Source organism: Monocercomonoides exilis (assembly GCF_001643675.1).
Source record: "Monocercomonoides exilis strain PA203 chromosome Unknown scaffold26-1319188, whole genome shotgun sequence".
NCBI classification, from domain to species: domain Eukaryota; phylum Preaxostyla; order Oxymonadida; family Polymastigidae; genus Monocercomonoides; species Monocercomonoides exilis.
Window position 1 is genome coordinate 212,586 of NW_027150571.1, and position 24,141 is coordinate 236,726.

Consider the following 24,141-nt stretch of genomic DNA (forward strand, 5'->3'; position numbering starts at 1 on the left):
CCTTCCAGATATAGTTCTTGCACAGTTTTCTATAAAAATCAGAAAAATATGCAAAAATGTCAAAAAGCAAATTGAAATGTTCATACACAATATTCAGTTGCACTCAAAGCCAATAAAGCCATTTCCACTTCTGTTTGTGTTTTTTCGTTTTCCTCTTTGTTCCATACTGCTTTTTGAAGACAAGGAATGCAAATCGACAAAAATTCTGGTGGGAGGTTGTAACTTAGCATTTTTAATACATACAAAGATCGGCTAAATGCCTTTCATCCTTTTCTTCTTTCTTCTCATTTTCATTAATAATCATCTCCTTTATTGGTTTGCAAAATGTGAACTCATCAAATGGAGGAGAATGTTTTTTTAGCAGTTTTAAATATCCCATAAACTTCGAAAATTCAATGGCATTTTTCAAGGTTATTTTCTCTTCTTCAACCATTTTGTGTATTTTACCGAACAGTTCCGATGTGAATACATGTCCTTATTCTTCTTCACACTTTAAATCAATCATCCCTTTAATTTTCTTGATATGTAGTTTTTGATCAATTTCATTGTTATGACCCAGTTCAGAAAATAACACAACAAATAAAAAGAACAAACCAAAAAATGCAATAAACAATAATTCAAGTTGGACATAAAATGCAAACCTTTCAATTTTTTTGTGTTGTTCATCTCCTGTATTTTTTCAGGATAAAAGTGGCAAGTGAGCAATGGAATAAAAAATTATTTACACTGCGTTCAAGTTGTTTGGATTAAAGAAAGCTGCTAAAAATGATAATTAGAATTTTTGATGAATTATCACTATTCACATCATTCTTTTAAATTTTGACCAATAAACAAGATTTTTCAAAGAAATTATTGTTTTTATCATATCATTTTGTCATTTGGGGTTGAATGATCAATTGTCATTCTTAAATAACAATTGCAGATTAACTGATCATTCGTTGAATTATTAATTTCAACCGAAAAGGTTTTCTCATCAATAATAAGAAATATTTCCGTAATTAATAAATTAATAAATAATTTTTTTTTTTTTTTTTTTTTTTTTTTTTGGTGACCGACAGAGTGAAAAATTTGTATGTCGTGTTGCACAGGTCTACCAACTACCTCAAAAAATTCATCATGAATCTTTTCAAACAGATCAATAAAAAATCTTTTGCTTCAAAAAAGATCTCAATGATCAATTGAGTATTTTTATAACGTGGATATTTGCAGAAATCGTTATTGACCTTAAAAAACACCTCAATTTTATAGGGTCATCTTTTTATTGGAACTTTTTTTAAATAAAAATTAATCTGACCCACAAACGATATTTTAAAAAATATTTTTGGTGTATGTACAACTGTCAAGTGTTCTTATATTTGAATATAGAAAGAAATCCAATTTCCAATGAGTGAAATGAGGGGAGTTCAAGTCCTTCCATTGAGCTTTCATGAGAAATTGGACTGCACATAGGTTTGTAAATATTTCTAATTCATTCAAAAATTAAAATATTAATTAAAAATTCTTTAATGAGAATTAATAAATTAAAAAATATATTAATAATCATTGCCCATAATATATAAATGAAATTACTAGTGAAAAAGAAAGCTGAAGCAGCGCAGAAGCGGGTGAAGGAAGCAATGTCTACATTCCATAACAGTAAACATAGTTCAAGATTGGAAAGGATTGCACACATTGTCAATGACAATATCGTCAGGCTGGTCGATGGAGTCAAATACGGCGGAATCAGCAAAAAATACTTTGGAATACGCTGTGAAAGCTATAAAAAACGGCAGGTCGATAGAAAAAGTTTGGCACCCACCAATTATTAGAGGCGAAAAAGAAAAGAAATTCTTGGAAGAAGTTGCAATAGAATCTCGATCTGGGACAAACCTCACTTTATGAAAAGCGTTCGATCTGGTTTGCAATCGACATTTGAATTGTATATTTATTTGTATTTAGATGGAAAATATAATAAACGATAGTGAAGAAGAAAAAGAAAAGATGAAGAAAAAATAAAAAAGACAGTAACTTTAAAGACAGTTTACGCCTTCATACAGAGACATCCGGAACTGAAGTCCTCGCTGCCAAAGCAAGTAGATATCAACAGACTAGCAGCATCTTGTCAGAAAGTCCTTCGGTCGTGGTTCTCCAAATCACAATCATTGCACGATTATAATAAATATAAATATCCAAAGGAATTAATCTTCAATATCGATGAATCTTCGCTTCGCATTCCAATTTCTACACGTGGTGTTGTTGTTCATCCTGCAGGATGAACAAGCTGTGTTCAAAAAGACTGCCGAAAGGATGCCGAATGCTACTCTCGTTGCTGGAATCGCTGCTGATAGCTTCTCGCTTCCGTCTATCGTGCTGTGGCCGAGTGCAAATCTTCCGAAAGAACTGACAACACTGTTAGCGCCATCGCTTGACATTTGGCCAAACACAAACGGCTGGATGGACAAAACAGCATTCAAAAAATACGCCTTAACATTCCTGCTGCCAGCTATCATTGACAGAAGAAAGCGAATTCTTAAAGAATCTCATCGTTGCCTTCTTCTCTTGGATTCACACTCATCGCGGGCGGATCCAACTATATGGAGACAGTTCAAGGAAGCCGAAATTGATGTCGTCACCTTCGTTCCACATACAACACACAGATCGCAGCCGCTGGACAGAGGAGTATTTGCAGTGTTGAAGATGGAGCTTTTAAACAATAACAGCTCCTCATCATCCACCTCCTCATCTTCAAAAAGAACAGCTGTTGCAGATGTGTTGCCACAAGCCCTTCACACAGCATTCACCCCATCGGTGATCAAAAAAGCCTTCATTAACAACGGAGTCCTCAGCAATGGATCTGGATCTGTGCTAATGAAGCTTCCTCAATCTTCTCAACACTCCATTCCTTCTCATTCACATTGTTTCGACTTCTTCGGAAAAGAAATAACAAAAGAAAAACTTCTTGATGAATGGGATGAATATAATGAAAAGCACAAGATGAAAATTGAAGAAATTGAAGAAAAAGAAAAGGAAATTGAAGAAATTGAAGAAAAAGAAAAGGAAATTGAAGAAATTGAAGAAAAAGAAAAGGAAATTGAAGAAATTGAAGAAAAAGAAAAGGAAATTGAAGAAGAAGAATTGCCTTTGGAGAAAAAATTGAAAAGGAAATTCAGAAAAATTAAGAATGATGACGATGAAACAAGCGATGAATTTGACCCCTTTGAACGTGAAAATGGAAAAAGAAAAGTGAGAAGAGTAATTGATTCGAGTTTTGTATTTTTTTGATGTGTTTTTAAATTTTTTCATCTCAAAAAATTTTGGTGTCATTAAAGAAAAAAGTGCCAATAAAAAGATGATCTTATTTATATTATCGCAATGTAACTAATATTAGTATCTGCAAATTACAGATCAACAAAAAAATCGAAATTAGAAATGGGATTATAATGAAGAAAAAGATTTGAAATTTCGTGTTGATACTTTATTTTCGAAATTTTTCTTAATTTGCCAAAGATTCTATTATTAAATTTTGAATATTTCTTTTGATTTTCTTTGTGGAAATTCTGTCGCTCTTTCTCAACTGAAGTCATAGTTGAATTTTGTTGTTTTCCGTTTGTTAATACATCAAAACAGGTTTAACGTTATTTGTCCTTCAGACATTTACTCAATAATTAATTATTTAATCTATTTTTTGTAATCTTTCACTCCTGTTTTTTTTTTTTTTGTAATCCTTGGAAAGAAGGGAAGTTTTTTTATTTCACATCACTTTTCACTTGAGGAAAGCGCCTTGCTGCTCGGTGTTTGAGTTGCAGAGAAATGAGGAGAAACATCCAAATTTTTCAATGAAATGCTTGAATTTATATTCGCCTTTTCGGAGAGCTGTTTAATGGAAATGCTAAGCTTGTTATTTTATTTCATCCATTCTGGCAGCGAGAAAGGCAAGAGAAGAAAGAGGGAAATAAAAATAGGAATGAAAATAACTATGCTAACAACTCACTAAATGATCTAAACAAATCAAGCGAAGCACAATAAAATTACAAAAAAGTGGAAGAAGGAAATACAATTTTTCTTAATCATCAGTCTTATTCAACTTCTTTTGTGACAAACAAAACAGAACCGCATGAAAAATCAGTCAGAGCAGCAGCCTCAACACACGCCCAAAATGAATTCTCGCATCAAATAAAGCTTTCGCGCAGGGCGAGTACAAAAACACGCACATGGAAGTTGCTCAAAGGGAAAAATATGTTGCAGAAACATGCTTCTTCGGCTTCTTCTGTTTGTGCTTTGTCAAATGCTGGTTTTCCAGCTTCCTCATGTCCGATTTCAAGTACTCAGACAAAGAATTCTTCATCCTCTTCTTCTTCTGTTTCACTGCTGAGCATGCCATCAACTGCATTCGGAATAGCACTCAAACGAAGCAGAGGGAGAAAAGCGCTTGCTGCCTTCAAGCGGACGATCTGTAAAAAAAAGCACATACAGGCTCAAGGATAGCTCCACCAGAGTTTAAATCAGAAGTGCTGGGGCTGACAAACAAGATGGGAGGAAGTGGAAATAACATAAATAATAATAATAATAATAATTGCAGGAAGAAGAAGAAGCTATTACGTGTGGTGATGGATCAAGTGCAGCTGGCTATTCCAAGAGGAAGGCCGCCGAAGATGAAGAGGAAGCGGATGATGACTGCGATGAGGTTGAGCCAGCAGGGGAAGGAGAGCGAAGGAGGTGCAAATGCAAATGCGACAGCGCAGAATTCGAGGTGTTTGGAGTCAGCTGCTGCTGCGTTGGAGAGTTAGAGGAGAAAGGAAAGGAGAAAGGAGAAAAAGAAGGGAAGAATAATTTCTGTGTTTGATGAGCTTCTTCCAGATGAATAGGAGCATTGCAGGGAAAAAGGTGAAAAGCGGAGTGGATAAGCGAGCGTGAAATCGAAAGGAAAAGCGAAAGAAAAAGCATTCCGATCAAAGACAAGTCCGACGATGAGTTCATATGATGTGCCGAGTGAGCTGCTTTCGAGAGAGCTGGAGCTGCTGGGTGTGGCAGATGACAGCATCACATTTGACTCATCTGAATCAGACACGAGTGAGATGAGTGGAAGAATTGAAAGAAACACTGATGGGAATGGCTATGATGAGGAAGTGGATGATAAGGAGAAAGAGGAGAAGAAGAAGACGTGGAGTTAGACAGGATTCTCAGTGCAAAGATATTTTTGACAAGCACACAGGCCAGACGGCAGACACAGAAAAAGCACAGATCTGTTTTTGAATATGACACCTCATCCACATTCAACTCAGCAAAAATGAGAGAAAACAGCTCGGTCGAAACAACATTTGTAACAGCTGAGATGAAAGAGAGGCAGAAGAAGGAGGCACTTACGAAGATGAAGAAGAACACTCTGAAGCAGATACATGGAAAGATCATCCAAACAATGAAGCCAGTCTTCCTTCTGCTGCCTTCAAATCTTGTTTAGGAAGAGGAAATCAAGGCAAAGACACCAAAAAGAAAGATGTGGTAGAAAGGGAAAGAAAAGAACATGTTCTATTTGAAACAGAATGATGAGGGGAGAGAGAGAACAAGCGGAGAAGGTGCAGCTGACACTGAAGAAGCAAAAGAAGACAGCGAAGACAAAGACAGTGAAGATAGCGATTGTAGTGACGATAGTAATGATGTAGATTGTTTGGATATAGCACGATCTGCTGACACATCAAATGCCTATAAAAACAGGCAAGGCAGCAGAAAGAAAAGAAGACCCAAATACACTCCTTGCCCTGCTCTTCTCTAGCAAGCAGCGAAAGACGCTTTTATCGGAATCCCTAAAGAGTAATCAGAAGAAGTCGCATGTCACTTTCTCACCCACCTCAACCATCACTAGTGGAGAGCTCAGTCAGACTTCTCAACCGCTGTCCTTACCTTCAGCCAAGCCAACAAAGGAAAATGGAGAGAAAGAAGAAGGTGAGAATGCAGTTGACTCAGAAAACACAGCAACCACAGTTTTCGTTGCTGTTTTTGTGCCACGAAGGCATCTTGCCTTGTCTTCCATCAGAACAGAACTCGGCAGAGAATTGCAGGCACATCTCAGAGCAGCTGCGGTAAACAGGTTTGCGACGGCTACTTCATGAGAGAGTTTGACTAGCCAGACAGGCATGCCAATGCAAATGGAGAAGATGGAGGAGGAGGAGGAGGAGAAGGAGTGGATGACTTTGGGAACAATTCTGTGTTTTGGAGGAAGTGCAGACAGAATACAGGGCTGGAGACGCTGTTTGTGTGGTCGATGCAGCAGATAGGGCAAAAAGAAGTCGCTGCTTTGCTTTATTCACTCGAAGAGGCGCTGTTCCATATTTTCAGCAAATTTGGATCTCCTCAGCTTCCGAAACCCATTACGATTCCATCATCTCACGCCGGTGTAACAGGGGGAACATTGGAGAATGATGCGAACTCGTTTGTTACCCTGCTGTGTGGAATGAGGCTGTTCAGTTTGAGGAGAGAAGATGCAGTGAGAGATGCACAAATGATTATGAATATGAGAAAGTTAATGAGTTTGTGGAGAGGAGAAGGAAGGGCAGCTGTGGAAGGAGGGGACGAGGCAAGAGACACAGCTGAGCTGTTCTGTGAAGAAATGGGAATTTTGAAGCATTGTTCCTGATGTGCAGAACAAGATCAATAGAAAGAATGATAATGGCTTCTCTTTTAACACAATTGACAATAAAACATTTGCCGTCAACACGATTATTTGTAGACCCGTTTCTGTTTGCTTCGTCTGTCTTAATCAAAGACAAGTTAATATTGCAGTCTGCAACCGAAAATGCATTTTTTGTTTCTCCGCCGAGAATAACATGCGTCACATCCATCGGAGAAACTCTATTCGAACTGACAGATTCAACACACACAATGTTGCTCCGCTGCGCGTTGAATAGCCACATAAAGAAGAGCAATATTCGATTCTGCCTTCTTCTCTCAAGTTTTCATGAGCGCTTCTTGTCAACGTGTGTCCTCTCCATCTTTCTCATCTTCTCACTCCAATCGTAATCACTTTGCCTTCAAAGATGTTTTCAGTATCTTTCACCTCATCTTTCGTGTTCTCAATCCCTTCTCTATTCACATCCTGCGTCACTTCTTTTTCTGATTCTCAGTCCGTGCTATCCTTCAGCACAACACCTTCCATCATCTCATTCTCCACGCAGCCCATTAGCCCTTCTGCCACCTCGTCCAATCTCCCGCTGCTTCGTCTGCTGGTAACGCGGGCTGCACTCACAGCTATTGTCACCGCTATTGTCACCGCTCTTCGCAAGCTAATGGTGAAGAAGAACTTGTTCCACGAAATATCAGCCATTCTCGAGACACACCATGACCAGAAACCTTCTTCTTCTCCTTCGATGTTCATTTCTGCCTCTCTTATTCAGCAATTGAAGGTTGTTGGTGCTACATCCTCACAACAAGACACACATTCCTCTTCTGTTTTATCTTCTTCTGCTGTTCAGCGAACATTAGAGTCTCAGTCAACTTCATTGGTATATTCTATTGAATCGAATATGACAACAAATCCACAGGAACTGAGTGGATCTTCAAACGCTCCAGCTGATGGAGCTGAAACTACTTCTGTTATCAATGAGATGAATGCATCAGGAACAGCAAGAGGAGGAGAAGAAGAACTTTCCTTTCAGATTAAGATAGACCAATTCTCAACTATTCTTCCACATCAGCTGCAGACAAGCGTAACCTCCTCACAATCTCCTCTCTCATATCTTTCGCAATCTCCCTCTCCTTCTCCCTCTTCTCCGTCATTCACATCAATAAATTCTTTATCCTCAGTTTTCCTCCCTTTTCCTTCGACTCATTCTCTCCCACTTCAGCGTTGTCAACGAACATCTTCTTCTTTTTCTTTTCTCCCAGCCATCTGGAATAATTCCTAAGAATTTAACGATGCGAAGTCAACTTTCTCGAATTCTTTCTCATTTTTTAAAGGGATGCTCTTTCATCTTCACCTGCCACTGTCCTCCTTGCTCTGCTTTTGTTACAGCTACCATCTAATTCATCATCGTAGTCATCGTCATCTTTTTCTTCTTCTGGTCGTATTTCTTCATTTTTTGCATCTTCATAAGTGATGATAACGGAAATAAAAAAGAATGGAATTTATGAAGAAATCTAATTGGTCAAAAAATGAAAAGAAAATGATTAGTGAACGAAGAGAATGAAGATAAAGAGAAAGAAGAATTTGTTCAAGATAGAATGTATGAATGGAATTTGGATTTTAAAAATTGAAGAGATTTTTAAAGAAAAAAGGATAATATGGAAAAGGAGAGAAGTTGGAAGAGAAGACTTCAACGAGCTGTTAAAGAACGCAAAAACAGAGAAATAATCAATTGTTATTTATCTGAATCATTCCGTCTGCAGCTTCTTTTTCATGGGTGTCCTTAAGCACAGATACGAAGAGAGAGGAAGGGCGCTGAGAGTTGGTGCTCAGGAGAACTCGTCCGTTGTTGAAAATCCACTTATTAAAACCAGGGAACGTGCAGTCTCCTTTTCAAAGAGATGCAGTGTAAAGTACGGCGGCGTCTGAGCAGATGAGGTTGCTGTGCATGGAGTGGTTATTCCGTATGGCACAGCTATTATTGGTTAGCTGGAAGCTGTAGACGTGAACACAACTTCAAAGCTTGCCTAGCGAGGCAGAGGTGAAGACGGAATTAACAATGCTGAATGAGCAACCATTAAAACTTGATCTAGAAGAAGAAGAAGAAAAAGAAGAAGTATAATGCTATCTGTTTCAATGGAGAGATTTGTTGCGATGAGATGCTCGAGGGAGTATCTGAAGCCATCGTCGAATAGGAGCACAGGCGAGGCAGCACTGAGGGAGGAGAGGTTGGCGTGGGAGGGGAAGAGGGAGGAAGCGGGGAGAGCACGAATAGCAGGGCAGGTGAGGGGGGAGGGAATGGACAGATATGTTGGAGAGGAGAATGATCCCAAACAAATAGAAAGCAGAGTGGAGTTGAGTCTGGCAGGCCAGTCGGCTGGGGAAAAGAGGGAGGAAGACACAGCGAGGGATCCGTCGAGGAGGGAGAAAAGGGAAGAGTGTGCAGATCCAGAGGTTGTTTTCTATTGAGCTGCAGATGAATAACACAGTTGTAGAGAGGGAGGCGCAAGGAGCAGGCATGTAGCTGCACTGGCGTGTGGAAAAGCCGGTGTCCTGTTCGACAAATATCTGGTGGGAGCGGTGGAATGCATTGAAGAGGAGGATGTTGATGTCGAGGTCTGTGTGGGAGAAGTCAACCTCGCAGATGGAGGTGTTTCAAGCGAAAGAATGCTGAGTGAAGCCGAAGGAAAAGAGAGACTTGTTGATTTGGGCGGAGATGGAGGAGCATCGGAGAAAGAAGTCCTTTCCCGCGAAGGAGTCGTACAAGACAAAGCAGAAGTTGAAGATGCCTTCGGACAAGTGCAGCTACGATTTCTCGCAGTTGAGGAACACCATTGCAACTCCGCCCTCAGAAGACTCTTCGCTCACGCAACGAATAAACACAAGCATAATCCTCTTATTATTCTGAGGATACAACGTTGGTGTTATTGGAGGAGTGAAAAACGATTATTGTTCTTTGATCTGGAGCAGCAAAGCCAACCAAACCAGCCGGAGCAAATGGGCAGATAGCCACGAGGGAATTGCAAGGGAGCCAAGAGGAGGAGACTGAGAGGGATTCAAGTTTAGCTGAAGTGGATGCAGAAAAGGATATGATAAGGATGAAGAGGCGAGGGTTCAGTGGTTCAGAGACACACACACTTCTTCCGCTTCCACAATCGTTTATGAAAAAAGTGTTTGTGGAGTCAGCATGGAAAAAGAGCAGCGCGACAAAAGGAGAGGAGCATCAGGTGAGGATATCTGGATGAATGATGAGAGACGAGGAAGAAATATGGAGAATCAGAGGAGAAGTGAAGAGAGGAAGATAAAATGAAGGTGTTCGTTTGATTGAAGCTTTTGAAAGTGTAAAAAGCGAAATTTTACAAATTAATATTCAATTTTTTATTATTTTCTTTGTTATAATTTCTACAACATTGTTTTATCAATTAATAAAGAGAACTTCTTTTAAGTATTATTTGTTTTTAACTTAAAAAAAAAAAAAAAAAATCACACACAATCAAGAGTTGTTAATCAAAGTTGAAAAGGAAAACAACAAAAAATTGAACATTGTTTTTTGAAATTACAAAACTGTTTGTATGTTTGTTTCAATTATTCTAAAAGAGTATTTGTCTCAATATAAAAGCAATAAAAATTTAATATCTAATAATAAACTTGGTACAAATAAAAATCTGTCTCTTAAATAAATTTTCTTCTGAATAATTTGAAACATATGAACACTTTATCTTTTTCAACATTTGTGTTTTTTAATAATTTTCTTTATTGAAAAAAAAAAAAAATAATAAATCAAAGAATTTCAATGTTCTTTTTACAAAAAACAATCACAAAAAATTGGTTATAGAAATATAATCTTATTTTTCCAAAGAACAAAAGTGAATAACAAATGAACGATGATTCTAATGTAAATTCGGGGGGAAAAAATAAGGTAAAAAAACAGAAAATCAACTTATTCTAATATATTCATCAAGGACCGAAAACAGCCTTGATGATGAATAATAGTTAATAGTGTTGTACAACAAAAATATTTAAAAACAAAAAAAGGAAAAATAGTCAATATAGCTCATTTGATGAAAACAAACAACTATATCAATAAAAATACAAAATAGAAGCATTACTGGTATTACTTATGAATAAAATCAAAATAGAAAAAATAAAAATAATTATAATAAGAGTGTCACTTTTCTTTGTCAATATGCATCAACAACAATCACTGACTGCACTCATCCATTTATTTTTCAGTTGTTCCGAGATCTTCTCTTCCTGACTACAACAATTGCAATAATCACAACAACCACCACTACCACCACAACCACAATAGGAACAACAATAGCAACCACAGTCCCTGCACTCATCTTCTTCTTCTTTTCTGGTTCTGGCTCATCTTTCTTCTCCTTCAGGTATTTCTCATACACATCTTCAGGAGCAGCCTCTTCATCTGTTGCCCCCACAATCCATCCTTTGTTGTCGTCGTTGTAGTCCTTCGCAAATGCAAAGGCGTCTTTCTGTTGGCTGAACTTATCAAAGTCTGGAGCAATGATGCACAGTGATGCCACCGATGAATCTTTCCCTTTGTTGTCACCTAACTCAAGTTTGCCTACATCCGGAAGTTTCAAATTGTCAACTGCATCTTTCACTTCAATGAGAATAGCTCCTGCCTTTCCACTTGCTGCTTCACACGATTTGAATGAACATTTCTTTTCTCTTCCCATTTCCACTTTCGAACCATTATCAACCATCTTGATCAATACACCTGCACACAATCCCTTCGATGATTTCACTCCATTCATGGTCAGCCCTTCTATTCGAACACTCGATGCTTTTTCAACTTCATCTTCAATGCTAATAGCTGCTCCATCTGTCACACTCACTTTATTGATCTCAACTGTATCTAATTTGACTGAAGAGGATTTGTTAATAACAAACAGTGATTCTTGGAAGTTCACTTCATTATCACCCTTGCATTCAACTCCACTCATTATAAGTTCTCCTTCTGTCACATTCACAAGATGGAATTTGGTAATTTCTTCATCATTTCTGGGTGCATCTGGCTCTGGTCTCACAAATTTGCAGTTCACAATACTCAACTTAGCATCTGCACCCTCTGCAACAATCAATGAGGATGTGTCAGTGTTTGATTCCTCTGGCTCATCCAATGACAATGGGAACAAGAAGGATATTCCTCTGAACTCAACTTCACTCTTGCATGTGAACAAATGACTTTCTGATTTAACATTACAATCGATCTCCACTTCTGTTTCTTTTTCTGTTTCTTCTCCATTTGTTTTGGTTACACCCACAATCGTTGTCAATGAAAATTTCTCAAGTGTGACAGCTGCAGCTTTGAATGATTCATTCGTTTTGATGATATTGATCTTGAAGTTTTCTCCTCCAACACCCACTCCAAACAATTTGTATGCTGAATCCAGTTTTTTCTTTGGGTTGTCATAGCTCAATCCATTTTTGGAATCATCTGTTGCTCCTTCACTGACATACACATTTGTTATCGGATCAAAATACACTTCTGTGAAATCAACTTCAGAGCTATCCTCTGTTCCTTTTGCAACAACAAAGCATTTATTTTCATTTTTCTTGTAGTTGGCTGCAAAGCTTTTCTTCATCGCTATTGCCATGTCTCTATGAAGGCTGACTGGCACATCTAAATACAATCCTGTGTTCTTTTCAGCATTCGAAGTTGCATCTGAATCTGAAACCTTGCATCCAGTAAATTCTAAATTGGTTCCTGTTTCTGGCCATGTCAGTTCATCTGCTTTTGTTATTCCTGTCATTTCCAGACATATTGCTCCTGATTTCCCCTTTGTACATGTGCAATTTTCAAATGTTGTTTTCCCAGTGTTTCCAATGGAGAATGTGCTTTCTGCATGTTCGCTCTTCACATAAAGTGCTCCACATGTATCTGTTGATGCATCTTCAGATTTGCATTCTGTGAATGTGCATGTGTCCAAATTCACTGAAATAGCTGTGTCTGTATTTCCAACAATTTTCATAACAGCACTTCCCTTTGATGTGATCTTCTTCAGATTCAATGATGTCAATGAAACAGCTGTCACTGCTGTTGTTGTTCCATCAACCAAAAATGGTATTGCTGAAAATGTTACTGGATTATTATCATCTTTGCATTCGACCTTGTTCATTGTCAATGTACCTGCACTCACTTTCACAAGATGAGATTTCACTTCTTCCCCTGTGTTTGTTAGCATCCCAAGTGTATTTGTTTGTGTTGTAAGCTTAAAATCACAAGTGTCAATTGTTAGAGAAACTGATCCATCAGTAGCATGAATCAAGGCATAAGTTCCTTCATTTCCTTCAGATTGATCTGTTACTTGTCCAGATGCTGATTTGAAATCAAACACCAAATTCTTGAATGTCACTGTTTTTTGACAGGTGAATAAGTCCTTTTCAGATATATTGCTACAATCTATCTCAACTTTTGTGTCAGCTTCATTTCCAGTTTCCTCTGCTTCTACCACTCCTTCGATCGTAATTCCTGTCTCTTTTGAGAATGTCACAGCATCTGCTTTAAGAACTTCTTGGTTTGATTTTCCTTTTTCTTTTAATATTTTAATAGAAAATTCTCCTGGACCTTTTGATTTATCCAATAAATCATTAGCTCCTTTTATTGTTGAAAATGGTTTTGTTTTTGTTCCATCTGCTGTGCTATCATCTTCTCCTCCACTTTGAACATATGCCTCATGTGGATCAAAATATATTGCAGTGAAATCAATATCTTCACTTACATTAGCTCCCTTAGCTGCAACAAACCAGTCATTTGTTCCTTTCACATAGTTTTTGGCAAATTTCTCTTTCATTGCTTTGGCAATTTCCTTGAACTTTTCACTTTTCACATCAAGATACAAAAATGTCTGTTTATCTGAACCAGCTTTGCACCCACTAACTGTCAATTTATCTTCCTCAGACCATGTCAGTTTTTCTGCACTATCAATTTTTGTCATCTTCAGATATATCCCACCTGATTTCCCATTGGCACATTCACATGATGTAAATGTTGTTGTTGCATTTGAAATTCGTGAACTTTCTCCTATATTAAATGTGCTATCTGATTGATCACTTTCAACATACAATGCTCCACTTGTGGCATTAGATGCTTCTGTTGATATGCAATTGGCAAATGTACACCCATGGACATTCACTTCAATCTTAGTATCACTATTGTTTCCCCCAATCTTCACCACTGCACTTGCACTCGACTCTATGTTATTCAATGTCGATGCAATCAATGTCACTTTTGTTGCTTTGTCAAACAAAAACGGAGTGGTTGAAAACTTAGCAGTGTTGTTATCATCACTGAAAGATACTGCCTCCATGTTGAATTCACCTTCATCCACTTTCACCAGATGAATATTGGCTGTTTCTGTTTCTGTTGGACGAACAAATTGGCAAGTGCTAATTGTCAGATTAGGTGAGAGTGGAGATGATTTTGTTGTCTTGAATGAAAGATCAGACAACACTTGAGTTGATCCCCCTGAATTTGCAACCAATCGAATAATAGCCAACGTGTTGTCATCATTAGATGCATTTCCAAGTGACACTGGATATATAAACTTCAGATACTTGAATGTCACATTTTGCTTACAAGTGAACAGATCCGTGTTAGTATCACTATTACCATTACCCTCAGTAAGATATGTGCAGTTTATTTCCACTAACTCAGGAGTCCCATTTGCACCTTCATTTTGTTTTCCTTGGATCATTAATGGTTTATCTTTATCAAATTCATTCACTCCTGCAATTAATGCAGATGTATTATTTTCTTGCTTGATAATTGTAATGTTCAATTGTTCTGCATTTTCATCATTAAGCTTTGTCAATGCCTCACTAATCTTTCCAACAGGTTTAGTTTCAGTTCCATCTCCACCAGTTGCTCCACTTTTAACGAACACTTCTTTTACATTTTCAGAATATATGGAAAGCACAACTTGTAAAAATACAAATGTCAAAAACATTTTCAATTGATGTTCTTTTCTCAATTCAATCAAAGATCTACAGACACATTAATCGTACAATTGTTGTTGTAATTTATGGTTTGAAACATACTTTGTATTTTTTGGTATTTTTTCGAATTATTGAAAATTTTCATATTTCATTGGAAAGAGTGTATTCATAAATATTACTCATAGAAAATTCCTTTTTAAATTATTGATAATCAATAAAAGTCATTGTTTCATTTTTTCACTGATTATTATTTGTAGAGATTGGTTCACATTCAAAATACTGGACTTGACATGTCTAATAATGTGTGAATTTTTCAAACAAAATTATTTTTCAGAAAGTGTTTCTGATTCTTGTGAGTTTTCCTATTATCTGTGCTTTTGATATGAAATGAATAAGGACAAATTGTGAAAATAAATGAAACAAACATTGAGTTGGAAGGGTTAATAATGTTTAATTGATAACATTTTTGTGAGACTGAGTTCACATGAAAAATAAAGAAACAGAATAAATATGATTTGTTTTTCTGGGTATGTGTCAATTAAATAAAGGGTATAACAATTGTCATAAGTATATTTCGAATTAATACTACACCATTTTTGTTGACATTCAAATGGTGCAGTTTTTAATGGATAAAAAAAAATACATTCCATTAGTTGTTTTCAATAATGTTCTTCATTTATTGAATTCATGATTCAACATACTTCCATACAACAACCAGTGATGATTTTTCTATCATTGAGCACAATCACATGTTGAATCATTGACAAAAGCATACAAATCTTCTCGTTTGTTTAACATTGTGATTAGTTTTTGCAATTATGTTTTATTATTTTTCACTTTTCATATACTTCTTTTTGAAGAAAATGAAAGCTTAAATTCAACTGATCGGACAAGTGGAAGTGTCAAAGAAACGAAAAGTTCCCCTGCAAAATATCATTCTCCATCTTCGTCAAAACGTAATTATCTTTCTGCACATGCAAGAGATTTATTTTTAGCGCGACAAGAAGCGCATTTAGAACAAATTAAGCAAAATCGAGAAAGAATGAAAATTAAAATGGAAGAGAAAGAGAGGAGAGAAGGAAGGAGAAGGAAGAGAAGAAAAAGGAGGAAGAGGAAGAGGTTTTATACGTTTCCATTTGACGCACCTATTTTTGGAGTAATTTCCACAATTTTAATAATGTATAAATTTTTGTTTAAAACATAATGAAGTATTAATTCCGATATAGTTACATAAAGTTTACATAAAAATGATGTTAATTTTTCATGATAATAATAACATAATGGATGAAAATAAAATGAAACATATTGATTTAAATAAAGAAAGTTAATTTAAGTAAGAAACATTTATTTCAAATACAAGCAGTTCATTCGAATAAACACGGTTTATTTGAGAACTGAGCCCTTTATTTGAGTTATTTATTATTGAGGGATATACGATCAAAAAGAGAATAACAATATCAAATATCTTGATGATTAATAGATGTTTAAAATGAGAATTGTTCCTTATAATAACAATTTGTATTCATTTCATGTTATATTTTGTTGAAATTCTTTGAAAATAGAAGAGTGAACGGAAAAATAAAATTTATTGAATTGTGAAAAAGAGTTTAATACTATTAGCAAAGGATTTCTAAAGAAAATATTACTCATTGATAGATCAAAACATATGACGAACAACTGGTTTAAATTTGTATTCAAAAGTGCATGTGCTTCCATAAAGGACAAAAATAGATTTGACAATAATTAAGCAGTTTAACAGAAATGGAAACAATAAAAATTGAAGTGCTGGATTGAATATCACTGCTGCATCTTCCAAGATGAGCATCATCAAATACGATTCGCTTTTCATCAATAATCACATGTCAGCAACAAAAACGCTTCAAATTGGTTTCCTTTCCCATCGAATCAGCAAAGTTAACTATCCATTCAACAATCGTTCCTCTGTTCCTTCAGCAAAATGTATCTCGTTCATTCCCTCTTCCCTCTTCCCTCGTTGCTCTTCCCCTCTTCTTCCATTCATCCAGTCCTCTCTCACAGCACACTTTCACCCAGAATTGTGTGAAAGTGAGTGTGGATGAAATTGCACCGAAGAAATTGAACTGATCGACAAATGCCCTCATTTCCATTCGCCTTTCTGTTTCTTCCTTTTTGTTATCGAATTGTTCTCATTGTTCTTCATCCATTCTTTCATTTCCCTTGCTGCTCTTTGAACCATCCTTTTCCTTTTTCCAATGCCTCCCAATCTGTTCATTTTCCATGGCAGCTCAGTAACCAAATCCTGTTATTTCTTAATAGAATACAGTTCTTCCCTTTGCAAAAAAAAAAAGATAAAAAAATCGATTAATCATGCAAACAAACAAACAAACCTTCAAACATCATCAATTTGAATGTCTCTTCACCCATTTTCCCCTTTCCATTGCAAATATCAAATGAATGTTTCATCCCATCTTCATTTCTTCATTTCACATTTCAACAAACAATTATGTTATTTTGAAAATGATTATTTATCAAAACTTCGAAATGGAGCAAAACAATTTTAAAAAAAGGAAAAAGAAGAACAAAATCACACAAAAAAGGATAAACATTTTTGAATCAAAAAATAATCAACAGGCAATTTCAATCAGATTTTCCAAATATTTAGAGAAGAAGAAGAATGATGATGTTGTTGTTGAAGATGGCTTCATGTTTCAAAAACTGCTGCAATCAAATAGAGCCTATGATGGCAGGGGAAGGATATTCATCATTGATTGAATGGCAAATGGCAGTCTTATTGTCATTTCACATCGTTTCTTTGGAATAGTTTCGCTATAAAGGCTGAAATAGGTGGTAAGACAATGAATATGGTGAAGAAATATGCAGAATTTATTTGTGGTACAACAATAATATGCTTGGTCGAAAATCATGTTCTGAGGCTCCAACAACGCTTCTCTGGAGTGAACGGAGAATAACTCAAAAGGATCAACGAAGAATCATCAAGAACCTATCTGCAAAAATACTTGCGAAAAGCTTCATCAGCTCAATCCATGATACGAATTATTGCATTTCGCTCATATGTGAGGACAAACAAATTGCTCTGTGCAAGTCAATGGAGAAATTGTGACAAGCAACCAAAAAATCGTCATTGGCACAAGTCGGCAAAGGCTTCGAAGAGAAAATATCGGATATACGCTTGATCATGTAACGATGCTCCGAGTATTCTCACTCCACGTGATTTGTGAGGGATTCAGTTCTGCAATGTTTTGTAAAAAAAAAAAATAAAATGAAATACAGCATCGGTTGTTGTCCAAAAAAAATAGTGCATGAAATCCATGTGGCAGAATTCATGTTTGGCGATATGCAACCAGTATTTCGAGCAATCGCACTCAATCTTGAGTGTTCATGAAAACACTCGTTTCTTGTCGTTTCCCCTCCTTTCATCCAAAATACAAATTGGAAAGATTCGCTGAAGCTGCTCATGCGCCAGACTCTGTTGGTGGACGCCCAGTAACTGCGAGTGTCTGTTTGTGGAACAACTGCGGGAACAATGAGAATGAGGAAAGTTAGTGATTTCGATGCAAAACTGTTCATTGTTCGTTCCAAAGAAGACATGGCATTTTCGATAATGAAGCAGCTGGCAAGCCTCTCCATTCTGCTCGCAATATCACATCATTTTTCATTTGAAACTTGTTATTACGAAAAAAAAGGAAAAATCAATGATTTGGATTTTAATTTGCAACTTATGCAGTGATCAAAGTTGATAAAAATGATTAATAAATAAAAAATCTTAAAAATATGTGATAAATAATGCAAATAAATTTGCGAATCATGAAAATTTTCATTAAATATCTTCATAAAACAATAAATCTCTAAATTTAAAGAAAAAAGTGTTTGATCACATATTTTTAATAATTTATAAACTGAGAATAACACATGAAAAACATCAAAAACATGTGCAATATTTCCATTATAACTTCCTTTTGTTTTTAATTCGAATCTTTCATGGTTGATTCGAGAAAGCAGAAGTTTATTTGAATAAATTGCCTCTCATTCAATTATTAGGGGGTTTATTCGAATAAAGTCAGAACATTCGAATAAAAACTTTTTATTCGCATTTCATCCAATATTGTAATATATTTTAAAAATGTTATTTTTGTTTGCATCATTTTATTAAGGAACAATTTTAATTTCATTAAAGAATTAGATAAAATGTGAAATAAATTGGTTATTTCAATATATTTGTGTTATTTCAAGTTTCAGCCAGGAATTTTAAATTAACCCAGTTATTTTGAAATAACCTTGAAAAACCTAAATCTGCTGGAAGGTTTTTAAAAACATTGAATTGAAATATTTGAAACATAAAAATGGTTGATGAAATGTTATGAATTGTATTTTTAAACTTTTCTTTATTTAAAAATTTTCCAATGTTTAATCATTGACAAAATTTTCAATTTGTTCGAAATTATTAAAAAAATGTTTTTTGATTACAAAATATGAAAAATGTTAATGAGGAATATTCCCATTCGTTTCCAATTTCGTCCGTTTGTTTGAATCGAAATTGTTGATTCCTTTCTTCTTAAGCTTTTGACATATAACAAAAGATTTCGCTATTAACGTATCAACAATATGCAACGATCCTCTTTTGTCAAAATAAACATATGGATAACAAAGAACGAATGGACTTTATTTCATATAACTTCTCGAAGAAATCCTTTTCCAAGAATTTTTTGTCAAACAGTTATGGTCTTTCCAAAAAAAAAAGAAAGCTTAAGATTCTGACTAAAGGACTTAATGCGTTATGAAATGCGCGAAATACTACTATAAGGTTAGATGATATTTTTGAAAATTTGGGCATATGATGATGAAATGCAAAATATGAAGAGCGAAATAAGTTGAAAGAAGAAATGCCAATTAAACGATGAAACGGAAAACAATTTTCCAAAATTTTCGAAAAATGGATTTTCGTGATTTGATAAAAATCAGACATTTTCAAGAAAAAACGATAAGCGATTTATTCTCGAAAATTTGAATATTTCAGAATCCAACTGTATTGGGACAGAAAGTGGGAAAGGGGAGAGCGCTTGTGTGTTAGAGTGTTTCTTCACTTCATGTTGTCTTACAGGTTCGTATAGTGGAGGGATGTGTTGTCTAAATGTACGACTGCAATCAAAATGAGGAGCCTCCAGTTCATTTCGTGCACAGCAGTATCAGTTGGCGGAGGATTGTGTTTTGCTCCAAGTCAATCAACAGCCCCAAGCAGCAATCATTATTGTTATTTCTTCTTCTTCCATGATTGCAGATGCAGTAATTCCACTCCATATGGCCACGATGTGTATTTTTATGATGGAAACAATCTCTTCTCATCGGATAACCCATTCTTTGAATCGTATACAACGAATGTTGATGAAAAGAGAGTGTGTTATGCCGACAATGATTGGGTGTATCAGCACACAGAAAAGAAATGGTGGCTGAAGGAAGGGATGAAGGATCGGTATGTTGGAGTGGGTGGGGATGACGCCAGCAATCTGTGTTTGATGAGCGAGTCTGCTCCGTGCAAGACGGTGGGGCATGCAGTGGAGTCGAGCATGGCGCAGCTGAGCTCGACAATCACAGTGCTGGGTGGGAGGCATGTGAGCGAAGGGGCGACGATCAGTGTTGGGGAAAAGAAGATTTCAGTTGTTGGGAGAGGGAAGACAGTGAGTGCAATTGGGATGAATTAGCTTTTTGAGAGAAAATCACAACTGCCAGAAGCAACAGGAGATATTTAGTTGAATGTGACATGTTATTTGGGAATGAACCACTTTAACATTGATTGCAATTAAGTGACAAGTTATTCATCAAATGAAGCCATTGCGCTTATAGAAACTGTATGCTTTCCCCTAATGGAATATTGCAAAAGAAGATTGAGAGTTCAATGATAGAAGTTATGGGACAATCATCAAGTTCGCGGTTAATGAAGGAAAGCCACGATTAGGAACTTAACGACTGATCATAGAGAAAACAAAATTCTGTTCACGCAAGTTCATCAAAGTGGAAGAAATTCAGTTCTAAAAAAATTCAGAAAAGTGGGTTTAAACTTTGTTGTTACAATGATATTTCATCCAGCAAAATGAATAATATTATGGAATGTTTTTGAAAACGAAAGAAAAAACTTTTTACAAGCTTTTATTTTGACTCATTGCATGATTGAATTTATTTTTCGCTTTTGAAAGTTCAAAAAGAAAAGTTTCACATCTTGTTTTTTAAAAAATGTTGTTTAAATGAATTTCTGAAAAAGTCAAATGCTTGAAAAGACTTGTATTTTTTTTGCAACACCTTTAAGATTCACAATTTTCCTAAAAACAATAAAAAAATAAATAAATAAAATAAAAATTAAATTAAATTAAATTAAATTAAAATAGAAATAAAAAATGGAATTTCTTCATAATTCTGTCAAACAAATGTTCTGCTCAAAGACAAATGAAATAAAAATTGAAAATCCAATGAATTCAGCAATCAACAAAATATTGTTCTATGATAAAAATGAAAAAAAACAGAAACTTTCAATCTATTGACAAAGAAACAAAACAGTGCCTCTATACAGCCTTCGAACCCTTCTTCTTTTATCTTTTTCAATAATTTTCTGTTCCTCTCTTTTAGTTTTGCGTTGAGGCTTTCGCTCTCCGTCTTTGTTATCAGCATTTCACAAAGATTAATGAAAAGCTTTTATTCAACCACAAGTCACTCTTTTGTCGCATCAAATTGGGTAATTTCCTCCAAACCAGTATCTGCTGTTCTGCTTTCTGATAGATCTTCAATTTTCATCTTTCCGACATTCACTGCACCTTGAAGAAAATTCAGGCATTTCTAGCTGATTTCTCTGTTTTTTCCCTTCGATGCCCTGATAGATTTTTCGATGATTCCCATAATCCATTCGAATTCTTCATTCTTCAAGTGAATAACTGAGATTAAACTTCATCGCAATAAGCCTCAAAAAATCTCTTTATCTTCTTTTCTCTCGTTCATTTTTCACTTCCTCTTCCAATTCGCTTTCTTCACAAACTCTTAATATTCTTTCTTTCCTCTCTTCCAAAACTCGACTCATTTGCAATCACATCTTTGAAATCTCATTGCCAACAAAACTGCTTATCAAAAACTGTCAAACAAACTGATTTGTAAGGCGTTTCGAGTTACGACGTTCTTGAAGATTTTGAATGATTTCTGTCATCTCCTTCAAATACAATACTTGTACATCATGCTTTCAAACAACGAGAAAGAAATCAATATTTGAACAAAAATAATTCAATAACAAACTTTCCACATAAATAAATTGCTCAACATCAGCTTTGACTATTCCACTTCATTTTGAGTTTTATTATTTTCTTCTTTCTTCAAAGGCAACTTTCAAAAGACAAACACCTCAAATCAAAAGAAATAATGATTTGAATATGGAGCTCAGATAAATGAAAAATTCACATAGATCAATTAGTATTTTCATTATGATAACTTTCTGTTTCTGCTATTCCTTATTACAAAGTTCAAAATCAAAAAAGTTGTTGTTTTTAAAAGAAAGATAAAAATGTTTGTTATAGACAAGAATTCTTTCAATAACTGTTTCGCACCATCTGAGTATTTTGTATTTTATATATCTTTTATTTTGGTAAAAGCGTTGCACACAGAAAGATTCATTATCCATTGAAAAAATCTGAATGATAGAAATCCTAAAAGAATGAAAATTATATTTTTGGAAAATATTAACAATAGATATAAGCATTTGTTGTCATACAGTTTCTGAACGTATTTTTGTTTTCAATCCATATGTGTAATGAAACCTATAAAATGATTTGATCATTTACATAAATAAATATCAATGAATGAAAATTTCGGAAAACAACTATTTTATGTTTATGATGGATTTGAACGTTGTTTATAAATTAAAATAAAACCAATCGTGAATGATTGCATTATCGTATTAAGCAAAAACTTAATTTTTTGAATTCCAAAATTGTAAATTTCAACAAAATTTAGATAAACCTGTAAATGAATGGTAACAATTGTTTATTGAACTTTTGACTTTATGTTTGGATAAATTATTTTTATAAAACAAATTGTTTTCCACTTCATTGTAAAAATATCAAACTTTTTTGTAAAATTAGCATAAAATGCTTTTTATATGAAAGATATTAAATTAAATCATATATTATTGTGTTTAAGTCTTCTTCCTGTAAAAAATGTTATTTTTAAAAAATAAAGTTTTTAATGAAAAAATTTAAAATTTCTGGATTTTGTGGAAATACTTACTTTTATTTAAAATTAATATATAATCTATAAATAATATTTTTATTTCGAAATATTTTTTTTTTTTTTTTTTTTTTTTTTTTTTATTTTACAATTTATGTGTTAATGAAAAAATTATTTTGAATGAACAAAGTGGCTTTATACCCCTTGAAACCAACCAATTTCTCGTGGGTGTTTGATGGAAGGTTTTAAACCCCTTCGCCCCCTACCCCCATTTTCCCCCCATAAGAAACAGGCTTCATTTCAAAATACATTTTTAAAAGTTTATGTTTATTTCTTTTATATAAATAATCAAACCTTAATTTCAAAAATTGGGTCATAAACCTTTTGTAATATAAAAAAAAAAAAAACATTTAAATAAATATTAAACTTATAAAAATGATTTATTTGTTTTTTCTGTTTGTAGTAATGTATTCAATGATCGAATTTGATTTTAAAATCAGTTTCAAACATTGACAAAATGAGAGAACGGTGAATGAACATTATCTGTAGAACTAAGAATATTATTTCCTGTGGATGCAATAAGAAACGAGGCAATGCAATATTTTTGGAATTCTTTTTGATGATTTTTGGTTATTGGATGGCCAAGGGGAATGCAACAATTTTATCAATAACACAAAAAGACATAATGTATGTAATTTATATTGTTCTATATGTTTTGAAGATATTTCCGTCTGTATCCTCTCCAAAGTGCAGGAATATGAGTTATTGTTGAAATGGCCAATCTCCGCTTTGTGGAGCAATACGATGAGAATGGAGCAGATTATTATATAGACATTGGTATTCAAATGAAGTTTCGCAAAGGCCATGATTTTTATTTGGAACAAGAGGTGAAAACAAATTCAACCGATGTTTTGTTGAACGAAGACAAAAAGTGGAAGGAATTCTGTGAAGGACAAAATCTGCACAAAATTATATAGCATTTTGGAATTTAATGCAGGGAGAACAGTTTTTTGGCAAGGAAAGTGGGAGGCAATATCGAGGGAAGGATATTTATCACATAAAAGGAAGGAAAATATAACAAAGCAATGAGAGTTGAGCTCGATATTTCAACAATAAATATCATCAACTTCTTTTCTACAATTAGAAGAAAAGAACGATGCTTTGTGAAGTTTTTATCGACCATCGAAGAAGACAACTCATTTTTCCTCAACACAGAATATGATGGATGTATTTGGGTTCTAGATCAGTCATTTGTCTGACTGAATTTTTAGATAAAATTGCATGGCGGAACAAAGGGAAATGTTGTTTTCTCATCATCTGTGTTTGGAGCATATTAAACAGGAAGGAGCAGGGGCGTTGTCATTTTTTTTTGATCTGCTTTGACT

The 24,141-nt window shown here is 34.9% G+C and overlaps 8 protein-coding genes across 8 annotated transcripts; 7 read left to right on the top strand and 1 right to left on the bottom strand.

Annotated features, from left to right (window-relative positions):
* Positions 1-2,193: 2,193 nt before the first annotated feature.
* On the top strand, positions 2,194-3,261 carry MONOS_6441 (putative DDE superfamily endonuclease; the record flags this gene model as incomplete). Its single annotated transcript, XM_067876677.1, has 1 exon — positions 2,194-3,261. The coding sequence occupies one exon, from the start codon at positions 2,194-2,196 to the stop codon at positions 3,259-3,261; it is 1,068 nt and encodes a 355-aa protein (XP_067726168.1).
* Positions 3,262-4,215: 954 nt separating this feature from the next.
* MONOS_6442 (uncharacterized protein) lies at positions 4,216-4,822 on the top strand (the record flags this gene model as incomplete). The annotated part of the gene is made up of 2 exons (XM_067876678.1): positions 4,216-4,248; positions 4,559-4,822. The coding sequence occupies 2 exons, from the start codon at positions 4,216-4,218 to the stop codon at positions 4,820-4,822; spliced, it is 297 nt and encodes a 98-aa protein (XP_067726169.1).
* Positions 4,823-4,946: 124 nt separating this feature from the next.
* On the top strand, positions 4,947-5,437 carry MONOS_6443 (uncharacterized protein; the record flags this gene model as incomplete). The annotated part of the gene is made up of 2 exons (XM_067876679.1): positions 4,947-5,145; positions 5,262-5,437. 2 exons carry the CDS (start codon positions 4,947-4,949, stop codon positions 5,435-5,437), a joined length of 375 nt encoding a protein of 124 aa, XP_067726170.1.
* Positions 5,438-5,500: 63 nt separating this feature from the next.
* MONOS_6444 (uncharacterized protein) lies at positions 5,501-6,610 on the top strand (the record flags this gene model as incomplete). Its single annotated transcript, XM_067876680.1, has 3 exons — positions 5,501-5,642; positions 5,692-6,064; positions 6,109-6,610. The coding sequence occupies 3 exons, from the start codon at positions 5,501-5,503 to the stop codon at positions 6,608-6,610; spliced, it is 1,017 nt and encodes a 338-aa protein (XP_067726171.1).
* A 400-nt stretch (positions 6,611-7,010) lies between these two features.
* On the top strand, positions 7,011-7,877 carry MONOS_6445 (uncharacterized protein; the record flags this gene model as incomplete). Its single annotated transcript, XM_067876681.1, has 1 exon — positions 7,011-7,877. The coding sequence occupies one exon, from the start codon at positions 7,011-7,013 to the stop codon at positions 7,875-7,877; it is 867 nt and encodes a 288-aa protein (XP_067726172.1).
* An 854-nt stretch (positions 7,878-8,731) lies between these two features.
* Positions 8,732-10,129, top strand: MONOS_6446 (uncharacterized protein; the record flags this gene model as incomplete). The annotated part of the gene is made up of 3 exons (XM_067876682.1): positions 8,732-9,033; positions 9,085-9,512; positions 9,566-10,129. The coding sequence occupies 3 exons, from the start codon at positions 8,732-8,734 to the stop codon at positions 9,838-9,840; spliced, it is 1,005 nt and encodes a 334-aa protein (XP_067726173.1). The 3' UTR covers positions 9,841-10,129.
* Positions 10,130-10,824: 695 nt separating this feature from the next.
* Positions 10,825-14,571, bottom strand: MONOS_17656 (uncharacterized protein; the record flags this gene model as incomplete). The annotated part of the gene is made up of 1 exon (XM_067870596.1): positions 10,825-14,571. One exon carries the CDS (start codon positions 14,569-14,571, stop codon positions 10,825-10,827), a length of 3,747 nt encoding a protein of 1,248 aa, XP_067726174.1.
* A 5,073-nt stretch (positions 14,572-19,644) lies between these two features.
* On the top strand, positions 19,645-20,256 carry MONOS_14123 (uncharacterized protein; the record flags this gene model as incomplete). Its single annotated transcript, XM_067866899.1, has 2 exons — positions 19,645-19,658; positions 19,836-20,256. 2 exons carry the CDS (start codon positions 19,645-19,647, stop codon positions 20,254-20,256), a joined length of 435 nt encoding a protein of 144 aa, XP_067726175.1.
* Between the last annotated feature and the right edge of the window lie 3,885 nt (positions 20,257-24,141).